General features: G+C 39.2%; 1 protein-coding gene across 3 annotated transcripts in view; it reads right to left on the reverse strand.

Annotated features, from left to right (window-relative positions):
* Positions 1-913: 913 nt before the first annotated feature.
* WDR37 (WD repeat domain 37) overlaps positions 914-16,000 on the reverse strand; it is a 50,729-nt gene continuing 35,642 nt past the window's right edge. For all 3 annotated transcript variants that reach the window (XM_075419724.1, XM_075419722.1, XM_075419725.1), the window contains 3 exons: positions 6,239-6,373; positions 5,449-5,563; positions 914-4,050 (listed from right to left, as the gene is read on the reverse strand). In XM_075419724.1, coding sequence (XP_075275839.1) covers positions 3,919-4,050; positions 5,449-5,563; positions 6,239-6,373 — 382 coding nt within the window. In that variant the 3' untranslated portion in view covers positions 914-3,918. The remainder of the gene's footprint in view (positions 4,051-5,448; positions 5,564-6,238; positions 6,374-16,000) is intronic.

The raw sequence follows: 16,000 nt of genomic DNA on the forward strand, positions 1-16,000 counted from the left end.
AATTAAAAATCAACTAAAAACCAGGGTTTGGCATTCTGTCTCAATCCAGCCCTCAGGTCAGCTGTGCCACCTTCTAACTGTGGTCTTTTATTTCTGGTCCTTATCACCAGCAACACTGAGTAATCGCAGTGTTCCCGAGCACTAGGCTCCTGAGGATTCGACACGCGGCAGTAAGTGATCCTAAAGCACGTCGATCAGAAACACGGTGCGCGTACAGCCAGGTTCTGCACTCCAGTCATGGCTAGGCAGCACCCTGCATCCAAAACCCGATGGCAGGGCTGACCACAATGCCCAGCATTTTCGGATTTATTTCAACAGTGCAAAGTTTTTTGCTTTGAATAGTATGGGTGCAACAAGCAAACAACCTTTATTTCAACCTGCAGAAAAACTGATGCTCGGGCTCCCCCACCAGAGAAGTGTTGCAATACTTTCGCTGTATTCTAAACATATAAAAATTGGTTTAGAATTCATTTAAAATACGAATGTATAAAGCACTGTGAAAAGTCAGAGACTTATGCATGATCTGTGTAACAATAACTAATTACAGGTTTTTTTCCCCATACAAAACTGCAGAAGATAGTATGCATGGAGTTCTGAGCACCTTCTCAGTCTACATACACTACTGGCAGCACGACCATTTGCGCTACAGGAGTCCTGCTGTAAGGACTTCCATAGTCCAAGAACCTGCTGTAAGTTCTCAAACTTTAGAATCTAAGAACTTGCTATAAGTTCCAGAAGAACTGGGCCATCACTGCCTTGGAATTGAACTTTTTGAGTAGAAAAGAGTGGAAAGTGCACAGAAAGATCCTCTGACTGCTAACAAAGTGAAATACTAAGATTAATGGAAACCTTCATGCAACACACAAGAACAGCAACTTGCAAAAAAAAAAAATGTTGAATGTTTTAATGCATTTTGAATCATAATGAAGAAAAACATTTTACATCTAAAAACAAATTAGCAGAATAATAAAAAGTGGTTCCACATAACTTATAAATTCTTTTTCCAAAAAGGTGGTTTTCACAGATTTAGGCAACAAATAAGATGTTTCATTCCAGATCTTTCTGATTATAAAGTATACACAAACTTTGTGAAAACTGATGCGCATTGCTTGAGAGAAAGACATAAAAGCTTGATTTTGCCCAGTGATGAGTTTTCTGTGAAATTCTGCACAATACTGAAACTGCAACTCTCCTCCATTTTATGAAATGCTGGACATTGTTCAGTGCTGAAAAACACTCTTTAGAACATTCAAGGCTATGAAATGTTTTTCACATATTTCGACAATGTAGGACTATTCACTACCACTGCTCATGTGTGATTTGCTTCAAGGGGAACGGCAGCCTCGGCTTAACCTTCGGTACAGTATATGAAATTAAGCTAAGTGATAGTTAAGTGTTCGCTGATTTAAGTATTAGCCTGCTCTTAAGAACATGGCTCTAGCACCTTGTTCGGTTGATTTTTTTCAAAGTGAAAGTACGTAACCATCGCATTCCTGGTGCCAGAGGATGGTGCCTCTGGTGATATAAAAAGTTTGTGACAATGATGATTAAACTGCATAGAGTCCAGCGGTCCTGTATCACATATGTATTAGAGAAGCTTACACAGACAATTTAGTTTAACAGGACCAAAACCAGTGACCCTTTTCCCCACCTCAGGTGACAAAAGGATAGTCATTGCTCATCATACTACATGCAGGCTATGCTGGAGAAAGTGCTTCTACTGGCTGGAGAGACATTTTTCTCTTTTTTAAAAAGTATCAACCTGTGGAAAGTTCTCTCTGTTACCAACTAAATCAGTCTTTTTTTTCTTGAAGAATAAAACCTGCAACCCAACATCAAATGGCTTTACCCAAGAATTAGAAACCCAGGTGGCCAAAAAACAAAAGTGAAAATAAACTTTGACGCCATCATTTAACCCTTGTTATCAGAAGACTTAAAACTTCGCAGCTGCTTTCCTCAACCTCACTAGTTTCAATATTTTAAAAATAATTCAGTACAGTTCTTTATATATCTTGTATCTAAAAAAACAAACAAGCAAAAAAAAAAAAAAACCAACCAGAAAAAAACAAGGGATCAAGCTACTATGACAACCTGTACTATAAAGATACTACATACATCCTCCATTAAATATCTTGACCTTTAACGTTACACTCCAAAACTACGTCTAGGACCCGAGTGCCCCTACAATTACTCAATGCTGCAGTCACCATCCCATCGCACTCCAATGCCATTATACGTTCACTAACAGGAAAACCAGTTAACACATCTGCCTTCATGCCACTGTAACAGTGCTGTAGATGATATGAGCACATAGCTTCACAAAATCACATCATGGGACAAAAAGTTCCTAATACTCATCTTACGCCAACCCACCACAAACTCCATGATTCCCACTGCAGAGCACACCCTTAGCTCACCCTCACCCTTCACCTCACGCTGTGATATGTCCGACAGTTAGGGGCAGCATCTCCCTTTAGCCAAAAAGAAGTGTCTGTCTGAAGCAGCCTTTTTGTTCTTTCACAGACATCAGCTGCCACCTGCGTTTACTTCTATAATCAGCAGCTGTGGTATAACACCCCACTGCCAGTGCAAAAAAGGCTAAGCACAGCGAGGAGCAAAACCAGAGTAAAATCATTCGGGAGCAAGAAGGGAGACCTACACTAATTACCCCCTTTTGGAACAGAATAGAGACTGCAGCTGAGAACAGAAAGGTGACAGATGATGTTTACTTATCGTATTGCTCCATTAGCTTTAAGTGTTAATTATCTTAAGGATCACATTTAGTATGATTGTCTTTCCTCTTATATCAGAGACAGTACTTCAGCCAGAGACCAAAAGTGCTTGTTTCTAGGCTACAGAGAGATTCAATGCATCTTGACCAACATTCATTTTTGAGGTAGTACTCATTTACTTTGTATTGCTGGCTCAAAATAAAAATAGGGGAAGTGAACACAATTAAAAGTATGCTCACTGTAGGGATACAAAAAAACCAGAAGAAAACAACCCTCAAAAAACCTATTTCCTTTCTGAACAGATCACCAGAAAGAAGCAATCCTTCTTACAAAGGTCAGCTCACACTCACTGGTAAAGTCAAACTTTTATAAATGGTTTATAACAATAGCTATAAACTAAAGTGCTTCAAAATTTGCTTGACTAGATTTCAGTGATTAGAATTATAATATTCGGGATTTTTGCTAGTATGAAATGCCATGAGATTTTAGAATCACTTTAAATAAGAAGGGCAGAATTAATATTTTTCTTTTTCAAAAGAAGTAGTACAAAAAGCATTCCAAATAAACCTGGCAGTCTATATTCACTACAAGTTGCTTACATTTTCCTTCTCAAATCTACTATTTCTCCAGAACTGGAATAAAAATGGAGTTGAAGTTGCACTATACTGCAGCACTAAAAAAAGTATTCCAAATCAGATGCACACAGGAAAATGTTTACAATCATACAACTAGTGAAATTCACACTTCATTTCAAAGTTTTAGCCCTGCAGATTCTTTTTAACACAAGGCAGATATGTAGAGTCATGGAAAAACGTAACAGACTGCTATACACTCTCTACATTAATTACGTAAGTTTCACATTTATGTCACAAATGTAATGCCCTACTGTATATCTATTAAATGCTAAATAACTTATGAACATTTATGTGCTCTATGCAACAGTGAACATATTGACCAGTGGATGCCAAAATATAAAAGTTCATACACAAGACAAACTAATTTTAAAAAAAATCACATTTTCTGTACAATTCATGCAAACTGTGCACAATGTGGTAACAAGAACAACATTTGCTAAAGTCTCCACTTAAGGAAGAGCTTTTACAGCGATAGCAGACCAGTGTTCAGAAAAGTCTGCGGAAGTGTAGAAGTCCATGGCAACATAAAATGCAAAAATTCTTCCAGCATTTCATTTTTCTTGTAACAAAGCAGGGATGTTGATGTTCCAGCCAATAGCCTGACGATCAAATCCACACGTGAAGAGGTTACAGATGGGATGGTCCTCGCTCCACGCTGAGCAGCACACCATTCTTCTGTGGCCCTGCAACAGTTCAAGAGACAGCAGTTATTACTTACGATGCATTCTGAAAGCTTCTACGTCAACAAGTTAGTGCAATTCACAGTGCAAACTTGCGAATGCTCACACTAACTTTTACAAATGGTACTTGAGAATCCTAAAGGTCACTGTTACTTTCATCTGCGAGGTAAAAATCTTTGTAACAGTGAGACTCCTTAACATCATCACCACATCCATAATGACAAAGGCATACAAACAGGTGCATCAAAACTTTTGAGTTTTACAAGGTAAGTCTGCTATCTAATTACATTTTATTTACAAAAGCAAATCAAGTTTTGACTTTAGCATTTTTATTTACAGAAGCAATCTTAAAATATGGAAATACTTGCTGGCAACTACTTTGTTATAAACCTGCAAGATTCAGTGTCCATCACGCTCATAATTCAGAAAGGCTAATATGACAGCAGAAGGAAAGTCCTACTGAGGAAAAGCAATGCCTTATCTATTGTCAAAGTCCAATAGCAACAAAAAAAGCCCCAAGGAGGATTCTGACCAACATTTACATTCAAAAAAACAATTTCATGTCATTTCAGTAGTGTTAGCCTGAATGGAAATACTAAGGATAAGGAAAAAAAGAAAGAAAAAAAAAAAAGAAAAAGAAGAAAAATCAAGACTAAACAACAGACTAAAAAAACTGTACTAGAAAAAGACTAAATAAGTCTTAAAATCCCTTCCTAAATCCTCTCCAGAACTGCTGAATCCATTCAAAAAAACCTACTGAAATGGCATAATCAAATTAATTTCACTTAGTCTAATTTTCTCCATTAGTGATGCTTCCCATGCCAAAGAGCACCACAAATGCACAAAACTTGATGGCTGCAGCAAGGATGGTTTAGTATTTGGTACCACATATCAAGAACTTACATGCACAAGCACAGAAGGAAAAAAAATAAAGTTTATCACCAAATCATACAAGGTGAGCTCACAAAACTGACTCCCGCTCTTTTTCTTTTATGTTTCTTATATAAATAAATTAAACACTAACTGGGAAAAAAAAAAAAAAAATTCAACCTCATAGTGAGTCACTGTTCTGACACGATTCACATCAAGACATTAAAACACATTCGAAATACTCTTGCACATTTTCTCCATTTCATAGAAGGCAGACATTAGTTTCACTTTTGTAAGGAGAAAAATTATTACGAAATCCAGTTGAAATATCATTTCCAATTCCAATAAAAAAAATTCAAAACATGTTACTTATTTGCATGTTAGTTATTTTCAGTAACTAAAACCAGCATATTTGTATAGACAAGTGTCTTTCACCATTTGTTCAGCTTTTAAGCTAGAGACACTAAACTGTAGTTTTAACCTTGTACGAAAGCAGAACAGACATACTTCAGGGTACAAATATTCAGTTACCTGTCTATTACTGCGAGGGAGGCGTGCTAATCGCACTCCTGACATGTCAAATAATCTAACCTGTCGGTTGTCATGTGGAAGGGCGATGATTCTTTGGCCAACACATACGTTGATCCTGCACAGAGAGACAAAAGCAGGTTATGTACAAAACAGTGAGCCTGGCAAACAGAACTTGACAGTATAAGTTTAATCTCACGAGAAGCGATACAGCTGAATTTTTCCTAATTGGAATTCACAAGTGAAAAAAGAATAAAGTATTAAACCATTAAGGTGGTTTTTATTGTACTAGATGCTCAAACAGCCTTACACCTGCATCCCACATAAAAAAAAAACCACTGAGAAAAGCAATACGATGTATTTACTGAAAATTAATGTTGACTACAGCTGCATTTTATAAAACCACGTCTTTTTCAAAATCTCAACTTTAATTTTAGTGACTAAAATTAAATATATGTTCAGTGAGTTAATAGAACAGCCTATTTCATTTGGAAGGAACCTACAATGATCATCTAGTCCAACTGCCTGACCAGTTCAGGGCTGACCAAGTTAAAGCGTGTTGTTAAGGGCAGTGCCCAAATGGCTCTTAAACACCGACAGGCTTGGGGCATCGACCACCTCTCCAGGAAGCCTGTTCTAGCGGATGACCACTCTGTCTGTAAAGAAATGCTTCCTAATGTCCAGTCTGAACCTCCCCCGCACAGCGTTGGACCATTCTCACGCGTGAAAGAAATTAAGAATTAATTAAAAAAATGTGAATTAAGAAAAAATAGTAACTCAGAGATCTGCTTACCTGTTGACTGCAGAATCTGTACGGATCGTTGCAATAGGAGACCTCATGTTTTTCAAATCCCAAACTTTTACAGTACGGTCATCACTACCAGAAACAACATTGTCTCCCACAGTGAAAACTGCAGATGTCACAGTGCTAAACAACCAGGCGTAAAAAGAAAGACGTCAAGCTCTAAAGTTCTTTATTAAATTAGCATCTGATTTAAAGTTCTATTTTCTGTTTCTGTGTTTCCTTTAAAATATGTAACTTGCACTTTTTTTTTTTTTTTAAACCAAAGTAACCTTCAGAATAAGAAAATATTCTTACAAGAAGCTGTGTCACTTAAGGTATACAGGGCTTGACTGGCCCAAGCACTAAGAAATGAAGCCCCACAGTGGAGAGTCACTCTGGAGGCATCTCTCATATTCCACTGATCCTAATATGAGCTAAACACATCCAGTCTCAAAACCTTAATTAATTTTTAAAGTTCTGTATTAATGTCCAGTAGGCTTATCAGACAACCAAAACTGAATTAGTAGCATACAGTAACAACTCTTCCTCTTAAGTATTTTGAGACTAGTAGTCAAGTTCTTTCACTTCCCATACGAAGACATGTGTAGAACTACCTCAGACATTTGTCATTCACAGCACAGACACTGAGGATATCCAAAATACCTGGAATGTAGCTAAAAGGATTTTGTACACACATCTAAACATGCTGCAATACATACACAGAGCTACCAGTGTAATTCCACTAGCAATAGCTACAGCAATCTAGTAATTTCTAATTGTGATTTCTATTCCTGTTTTACAAGTAGCCCAAGTCTGCGACTCAGGTAAAAAAAATGGCAAGTAGTAGTAAGAAGCATGACCAGACAGTTCTTCAGATTTTACCCATTATGTCTATAAATGCACAAGGGCAGCCAGAGAAAGACTCCCAAGAATATTTCTAGCAATTGGAATTGCAACTTACTACTTTCAGAAGAGATTATATAAATAATTTTATTGTAGAATTTTATTATCTTTGTATTTTATACTTTCAGAGAACAGTATACTGCTGAGCTCAAATAAACAGTTCTCACAATGATGAGCTGATTTTTTTTTTAATCTTTTACCTAATATTTCATACTAACCAATTAAATTTTTGGCACTACTATTTTCATTTTAGTCCTGCGTGAAATTCCCAACTCAAAACCAGTTATTTTCTGCCCATACAATGTACTAACAAAGCATTTTTGTCTCTCCCTAAAACTATTAGTGAAGGCTTCTCAACTCTTGTTTCTGCAGATTTGATTTAATGACCTATCTTGTAACTTGGGTCATGCACATCCATTTCTTAGACTTTAGTACTTTTAATTTAAGTTGTCAGTTGTTACTGTCACTTTGGTTGTTCTGCAGAAATCTGAATTCATGTCCCACCCAAGCTCCTGATTGAGATTAGCACTATCCAGGTCACAATGGACCAGTTTACACAAGTCTCTTAATTTAAACTGACACCAAATTAAGTTTTAATTAGGATGAAGGCCCACTGTATTCATGATACCAAGTTTCCTCATGCATTTCGAGAGTGGAGCTAAGCCACCAGGGAGATGATTACAATAAGAACCAAGAGGTCTTCGCCTAATCTTCTGGACTTCGTGAACCAAAAGTCATCAAGTTAAAACATACATGAAGGCCACAACTGCTGAGTCTCTTTCAGCAGGCACCTTCGCATTTGGGAAGAGAACTCGTTCACTTAGTCAAATTACTGCAGAATAGGGTTGGTATGTTCTTAGCACAGAACTCGTCTTCCATCTGCCTGACCTCCATTAAACTTACCAACATCTGCATTTCTCTCCTCACTAGTTCTTTACACAAGCTGCAAAATACCACAGTAAAATGTTTCAGACTTTCACTGAACTCTATACTACTGTAACACATTTGCACACACACTGGGAGACTTCCTTGTACACAACAACGTAAGGAATTCAAGTCATAGAAAAGATGCAGGTGAGTGAATATTCAGCATTTTAGTATTCTGCTGCCAACACACAAATCCGATCTCTTTCCCCATCATATATTTTATTCCAATTACAGTTGGAATATGCTGTGAAACTGTCTTAAAATAACCCTCCAACTTTGGATGCTTTTTTTCACAACTTTAAACAGCTCTCCAGCTTCTTTGATCTCATATTGGTTCTCTTTTATCACTTATCACTGTCAAACATAGTTAAGTTTCTTTGACCACATAAAGTTTTCTCATTCTTAGATCTATCATCTTTCAAACGAAAACATTCAAAACTATCACCATGCAAACAGAATGCCAGCTCTAGGTTAGCTTGACCCTTATTGCTCCTGTAAAAACAGAAAGACTCAAAAGAAAACAAAATCCTTTTCTGTACCATTTTCAGTTTAACTATTCATTCACATGTTAGTGGGTACGCTAAGAAAAAGTTTGTAAAAGAAAAATGCAACGAAATTCTGCTGTAGCTCTCCGGCAAGGGGGCAAAGGGAAGGCTGCCAGGTCGTTTTCAGTGACATCTTTCAAGGTGTTCATAGTCTCAGTCCTCTCCCTCCCCTCTCAACAGTTCATCCCTGTAAAGCACTGCAGGCTGGGACATGCTCTATCTGCAAGCATACCTGACTATGAAAACAGCCTTTTTCATAAGGAGCTTTGAATTCAAAGGCTAGATATAAAAGCACTTTTTACTGAACCCACTGTTTATGATCAAGAATTTTCATCACAGCATCAAAGCAAACAGTATATGGATGTATTGCGCAACAGTCCTAGATACTATGCTTTAAAAAAATGAAACATTACTCTTCTAGGGTGACCTATAGTTACACTTGATTCAATTCTCAGAGAGATTTCATTTTCAAAATAAGATTGCAAGACTAGAAGTTTTAAGTAACTTCATACCAAGTCCAGAGAGGCCAAAAGCATTATCACTCTGAGAAACCTGACAACTCTGGGGAGGGTTATCAGCATTTGACTGGCATCTTAGTAAAGACCACGTGGTTTTGTTGTGGGTTTTTTGTTTGTTTGTTTGTTTTTTGTTTTGTTTTTTGTGTTTTTTTTTTAAAGTTGAACATATTGCATTAATATTTTAAAAAACACATACATTTCTATTCAAGAACATGTATAACACCACTGACTTTAGTAAACTCGAGCAAGTGCTGTGCTCATAGGTTTTCTGACGCACTACAGATCATGCTTTGTCTCCTCTGCTACTCCGATCTGGAGCATCTTTTCAGGTGTGACAGATGCATCTCATTTTTTTGTTTGTTTGTTTTTAATTAAGACAAAATACCACCAAGAATAAAGCCTACTTCCTACTTATAAACTAAGAAAGGATTTCAACCCAACTAAAGGGGGAAGGTGAGAAGAAAGGGAATCAAAGTCTGTGGGGGAAGAAAGAAATTGGCAGAGCGACCAGTACACAAATAACCTTTCAGAAGTATTGCCTCCTTAACCCCACCCGTATCACAAAAATTCAGAGCCTTCTTTCAGTATTTTCATGGGGCTACTTTTACTTTCTGTTGATAGTAGTTCTTCACTTTGTTCTAACCCAGCTAAAACTGTGGTTAAAATCCCCTTGGCGAAATTAATAAAAAAGTGTCAACAAAAGATCATCAGACCCCGTGTTAATGGAATGCTAGAAGACATTAGGTTTTTAATAACTCAAAAAGATGACAGGTATAGCAGGACATTAAAAAAAAAAAACTGGCAAAGAGGAAGCAGTCTTATGACACTTCAAACTGTGGGTCCCACAGGGAGTTTGGTGCGCTACAACTACTCTCCAGAAAAGCTTCAGCCTCCGCCAAACCCCAGCAAAACTCATTTATCTTGTCACAGGGAGCAGCCGAGCGTGTACTTCCAGCTGACAGAGCGGCACTTCCTCACCACACACCGCTGCCTGGCCTCGAACATCCTGCTCCCTCCGTGGGTCTCAATCAACAGAAATACTGTAGTGCTAGCACTCCTCATTAGGCCGAACAGCTGTCTCCCCAGTCACACTGAGACACAAAACTGTTTTGCATAACAATCTGCTGAAATTTCACACATAGGGGAGGAAAAGAAAGAAAAAAAAAAAGATATTGAAAATGTTGGACCATGAAATGCTGATGCAGAACCCTCACTGGCAGTGCACCAAAAAAAAAGTTAACACTGCTCTTTCCATTTCGATTTGCAACTTATACTGGGATTTACCGCTGAATACTTGGAGACGACATGTTTTCGTGCCTGTGGAAAGGCATCTACTCATCAGCATTAACCTGTCCACGGGATGAAGTTCTGGAGAAAACTGACCAAAACACAGCTTTCAGACAAACGTATCCAATGTACATCAAACTGCAGTTAAAAAGGCTCAAATATGCCTCTCTCACTTTAAGGAGTAAAATTCAAGAACAAAACCTAAAGGAAGCTGTATTTGGGACAGCATTTCCTGCACAAGAGTTTCCTTTCTTTTAGGGGAAGAAAGTGTATCCCCACAGCGAGCAGTCTGCAGCCCACAGGGAAGCCAGGACCTGGGTTTAAAACATCTCCACGTCTGATTGTGCATTCAGGTTTCAGAAGGGCTAGAGGCACTTGGTTCCAGAAGGAGCTACACATACAATTCCAAAAGTCTGTTTCTGGATTTATCTCCAAATATCAGCTGAGCTTTTTCATCCAACTGGAGAAATGGTAAGAACAAACCATGAAAGAATTAACACAGAGGGGGACAGGGAGAATTCAGAGATGACTGTTAGCATTGAAAAGTCATTTTTTTAGCAGTTAAATCAACAATGTCTATTCCAGAGATTCGTGTTTTGTGACATTTAGAGAAAATTGCCAGTACCTCCTTTTCCCTCTATATGTCTTAAAATAATAAAATGACATAGGATTGAAAACAATCACTAGCTTTTATGAGAATTACTCAATGGCAAGTTAGTAAATTAGTTAAGGTGCAGATATCTTTAAAATCAATTGCATTACATTTATCATGGGATAAAAAAGGTCCATTTATCCCCGCAGTATTGCTGCATATGTTACGTAAGCTTCAGAACACCACCACACTATAAAGCGTCATGCTCTACTGAACGGGATACAAAGAAAAGGTCTTTGGCTATGCTCTTGTTTTGGTCATTAAAAAAGCCCAGCACTTTATAGTGTATGCATTCAAGAATGCAGTTAAGATTCTTTCTGTTCAGTGTAGTGAATCTTAAGGCACTCATAAGCAATTGGATAAAAATTTATTACCTACATCATCTCTAAAGTGACTGACAAAACCCTAATGGCTAACACTGAGTACAGCCAAACTTTCTGTGTTACACACCCCATTCCCCAAAACAAAACACCTAAAGGATTTTTTTCCTTTTAGCTACAGAACTTTGAATTTTAAGCACTTACTCTCAGAGCTTAAAGAGTAGTTTATTCAATTTTTTAGCATTTCGTCATTAATTAGGAAGCAATTTTTCCATGAGGAAGTTCACCAATGACAACAGAAAAGGTTCAAAAATATAAAGGAAACACAACTGCCAAAGAATATTATCTTTCCAATTGTTCTTTCATCACTTCAGCAACTCTATGACAGTGCTGTAATTTTCTTTACTTGCCAAACTACTCAAATGCTGACATACAACTAATAGTTATGGAATTACTCGCTTCCCAGAATTTCAAGAGAGTGGTTGCAGCATTTCTCTTTCCATTTCAAAGTGCACAGTTATATAGTAGAAAATTTTGTAATATTAGTTACTTAGAACTCCAAGGACCATTTCCTATAGTAAAGCCTCCTTGCAACTGATTTTCACTTTAGTATCTCTGTACATTCCTTTTACAGAAAGCAGGAATTAAATGTCAGGGAGTTTTGATTAGCTTCTTAAAATAAATATGGCAAAAAACAGTTCATAACAGAGAAAGCCTAACTGTCATAGCTTAAAAAAAAAAAAAAAGCTGAACTAGTTATAGAATCTCTCTAATATCAATTCCGTACCACCACATTTTAATGCCTTCCCGTCTAGCTGGAGAATAGCTTTTCCCTGTAAAGATTTTAAGTTGAATACTAGTTATTGTGGCTTACAAACCCAGTCACGGTTCATTTATGTGCACATGGTAGCAATAGCCTAATAAAATTAATGTTTTCTATTTTCTTTGGAGTTATTCTCAGCAAGTGAAAATAAGAGATGCATGCATCTACTGAAAAAAAATAAAAATGAAACAAAGCACCCACAAGAAACAAAGACGAATAAACTTCTTACGACCTTACCACCATGAACCAACTTCAGATTCTATCAAACGGCAAACAAATATTTGTCAAGACCAGTACAAAGCAGGCCACAGGACAACCTACTTCTGGAGCTTAATAGCTAATAACTGCTTCAACTGTTGGCTTTTTATTCATTGTCACTGCAATAAACCTTATAGAAAACAGTATGCTCAGATCTATAAAGAAAAAAGGAACACATATTCTTCAGGTTTATATACACAGATATACATAGGCATATAAACAAAAATAAAAGAATGCTTGCCAGAAAGTGGAAAACATCACAGCATTTGTTTTCCTCCGTCCTCACTAGGACAAGAATTAACTATTTAAAGTTGCCTTAACAACTTGACAATTGTAAAGAACATTGTTGTATAAAAAGTTGGGTTGGAGTCAGGTTAGAATAGAAAATTGGGTATTCAAGCTGTGCCAGAGAGTAAAGACAGGTAACTTAGATGAGCCAAAGGCACGTAAAACATGCTGGCCCCTGCCTGTCCTGAAACAGCTTCACAAAGAAGCTACCAACAAGGAAGGTTAGACAAATTCAAACCTGGATGCTTCAGCTACCAGATAATAAGGCTGCTAACAACCCTAAGAAAATTGTGGAAACCTTAACCTACACCGTTACATGTATTTAATAAATGTAAATCAAAAGTTTTTTATATGTACATGTTTAGAAGCACAAAACAAATGAAAAAAAAGCAGCTAACCTTCACTTCAACAATATACACCTGCAAATGCGGGATCAGAACAGTGTTTGAAAGGCAAGTTTGGGGCCTTTTTCAATCAAATGCAAGAGAAAATAAAAAAAAACCCAGCAGACAGAACATGGTAGGAATACTAACAGTAATATCAGAATCATCTAGTTAATCAGTAAGGCTTTGGGAGAAAACTGAGTGTTTCATCAGAAAAATTTTGCATTTCTTACAGAAGCTGGACTGAGATCCACACATGGTGAATGCCTAAGGCATTCTTGGATTAGAAACAACAGAAAAATGGTAGACAAAGCATCACTGATGGCATTAATAGCTGAAGCAAGAATAGGACTATCTCAAAAAGAACAGATGCTTTAAACTGGTCGAACACCACTGACATCATCCAACTTGTGACACTTTGTTTGGCAACAAAGACTCCCTTCCCTAGAAGAACATTCAGCCAAAGGTGCAAAACTTGCATTTTTAGAACTACATGTAGATACATATTAGGCTCACCACAAAAATGTAGCTGAATCAGAATACCTAACAGTGATCTTGTAATATTGAGGCTATCTAGAGTAAGACTACTTTCCAACAGGGATGTCTAATGACCTTGCTGCCTGAAGAGAAGGCATTTCCCCCCTGCCATCACTTGGTCTTTCAGTAACAAGACAGACATGTGTCAGGGTATGAGAATTGAATCTTGCAGAACAAAGAATCTGGGAAAGCCAGCTGACCTTGGCAAACTTGAGTGTCCACGAAACTAAAGCAATTATTAGTCTCTTGATACAGAATGCCATTTTGACATTAATTCTCAACACATTAAATGTCAGGATTCAGCCCAGCATCCTGATCAGCTGCTGCTGAAGTATTTTTACATTTTTTTCAATTCAGATTTTCCAGCAAGCGTAGGAGTTTGAAGATGGAGAATTGAAGAAGCAAGACGTATCTGCAATTCTCTAATTTCAGAGTTCTCAGGATGAAGCACAACTTGCCATCCAGCTGCATTTTCAGAGACATGCAGATAGCAAACGAACAGGAACTGTCCCTTCTGATCTCCTACTGCCACACAACCAGAGTGAAAGGAGAAGGAATATGCAGTAGTCTCAAAGTGCTGTAAGCCACCTTGTGATTCATCCCTTCATCAGAAATAACGTAAGATACACTTTCAGCAATTTTTTCACAGAACCACAGAATAGTAGGGGTTGGAAGGGACCTCTGTGGGTCATCTAGTCCAACCCTCCTGCCGAAGCAGGGTCACCTACAGCAAGCTGCACAGGACCTTGTCCAGGTGGGTCTTGAATATCTCCAGAGAAGGAGACTCCACAACCTCCCTGGGCAGCCTGTTCCAGTGCTCCGTCACCCTCAGAGGGAAGAAGTTCTTCCTCATGTTCAGACAGAACTTCCTGTGCCTCAGTTTGTGCCCATCGCCCCTTGTCCTGTCACTGGGCACCACTGAAAACAGCTTGGCCCCATCCTCCTGACACCCACCCTTCAGATATTTGTAAGTATATATTAGGTCCCCTCGCAGCCTTCTCTTCTTCAGGCTGAACAAGCCCAGTTCCCTCAACCTCTCCTCATAGGCGAGATGTTCCAGTCCCCTCATCATCCTTGTAGCCCTCCGCTGGACTCTCTCCAGTAGCTCTTCATCTTTCTTGAACTGGGGAGCCCAGAACTGGACACAGTACTCCAGATGAGGCCTCACTAGGGCAGTGTAGAGGGGAAGGAGAACCTCCCTCGTCCTGCTGGCCACACTCTTCTTGATGCACCCCAGGATCCCATTGGCTTTCTTGGCAGCCAGGGCACACTGCTGGCTCATAGTTAACCTGTCGTCCACCAGGACACCCAGGTCCCTCTCCGCAGAGCTGCTCTCCAGCAGGTCCACCCCAAGCCTGTACTGGTGCATGAGGTTGTTCCTCCCCAGGTGCACGACCCTGCATTTGCCTTTGTTGAACCTCATCAGGTTCCTCTCTGCCCAACTTTCCAGCCTATCCAGATCACGCTGAATGGCAGCACAGCCTTCTGGTGTATCTACCACACCTCCCAGTTTGGTGTCATCAGCAAACTTGCTGAGGGTACATTCTAACTCTTCATCCAGGTCATTGATGAAGAAGTTAAACAAGACTGGGCCCAGTACTGACCCCTGGGGGACACCACTTGTTACCAGCCTCCAACTAGACTCAGCGCCGCTGATGACAACCCTCTGAGTTCTGCTGTTCAGCCAGTTCTCAATCCACTTCACCGACCACTCATCCAGCCCACACTTCCTCAGCTTCCCTAGGAGGATATCATGGGAGACTGTGTCGAAAGCCTTGCTGAAGTCGAGGTAGACAACATCCACGGCTCTCCCTTCGTCTACCCAGCCAGTCACGTCATCGTAGAAAGCTATCAGATTGGTCAGGCATGATTTCCCCTTGGTGAATCCATGCTGACTACTCCTGATAACCTTCTTTTCTTCCACTTGCTTTATGATGGCCTCCAGGATAAGCTGCTCCATCACCTTTCCTGGGATGGAGGTGAGGCTGACTGGCCTGTAGTTCCCTGGGTCCTCCTTCTTGCCCTTTTTGAAGATTGGAGTGACATTGGCCTTTCTCCAGTCCTCGGGCACCTCTCCTGTCTTCCAGGACCTCTCAAAGATGATGGAGAGTGGCTCAGCAATGACATCCGCCAGCTCCCTCAGCACTCGGGGGTGCATTCCATCGGGGCCCATGGATTTGTGGACATCCAGATCACTTAAGCGATCCCTCACGCAGTCCTCCTCGACCAAGGGAAAGTCGTCCTCTCTGTAGGCTTCTTCTCTTACCTCCGGGGCCTGGGATTCCTGAGGGCCAGTCTTAGCACTGAAGACTGAAGCAAAGAAGGCATTC

This window comes from Opisthocomus hoazin, chromosome 4 (genome assembly GCF_030867145.1).
Source record: "Opisthocomus hoazin isolate bOpiHoa1 chromosome 4, bOpiHoa1.hap1, whole genome shotgun sequence".
Taxonomy (NCBI): Eukaryota; Metazoa; Chordata; class Aves; order Opisthocomiformes; family Opisthocomidae; genus Opisthocomus; species Opisthocomus hoazin.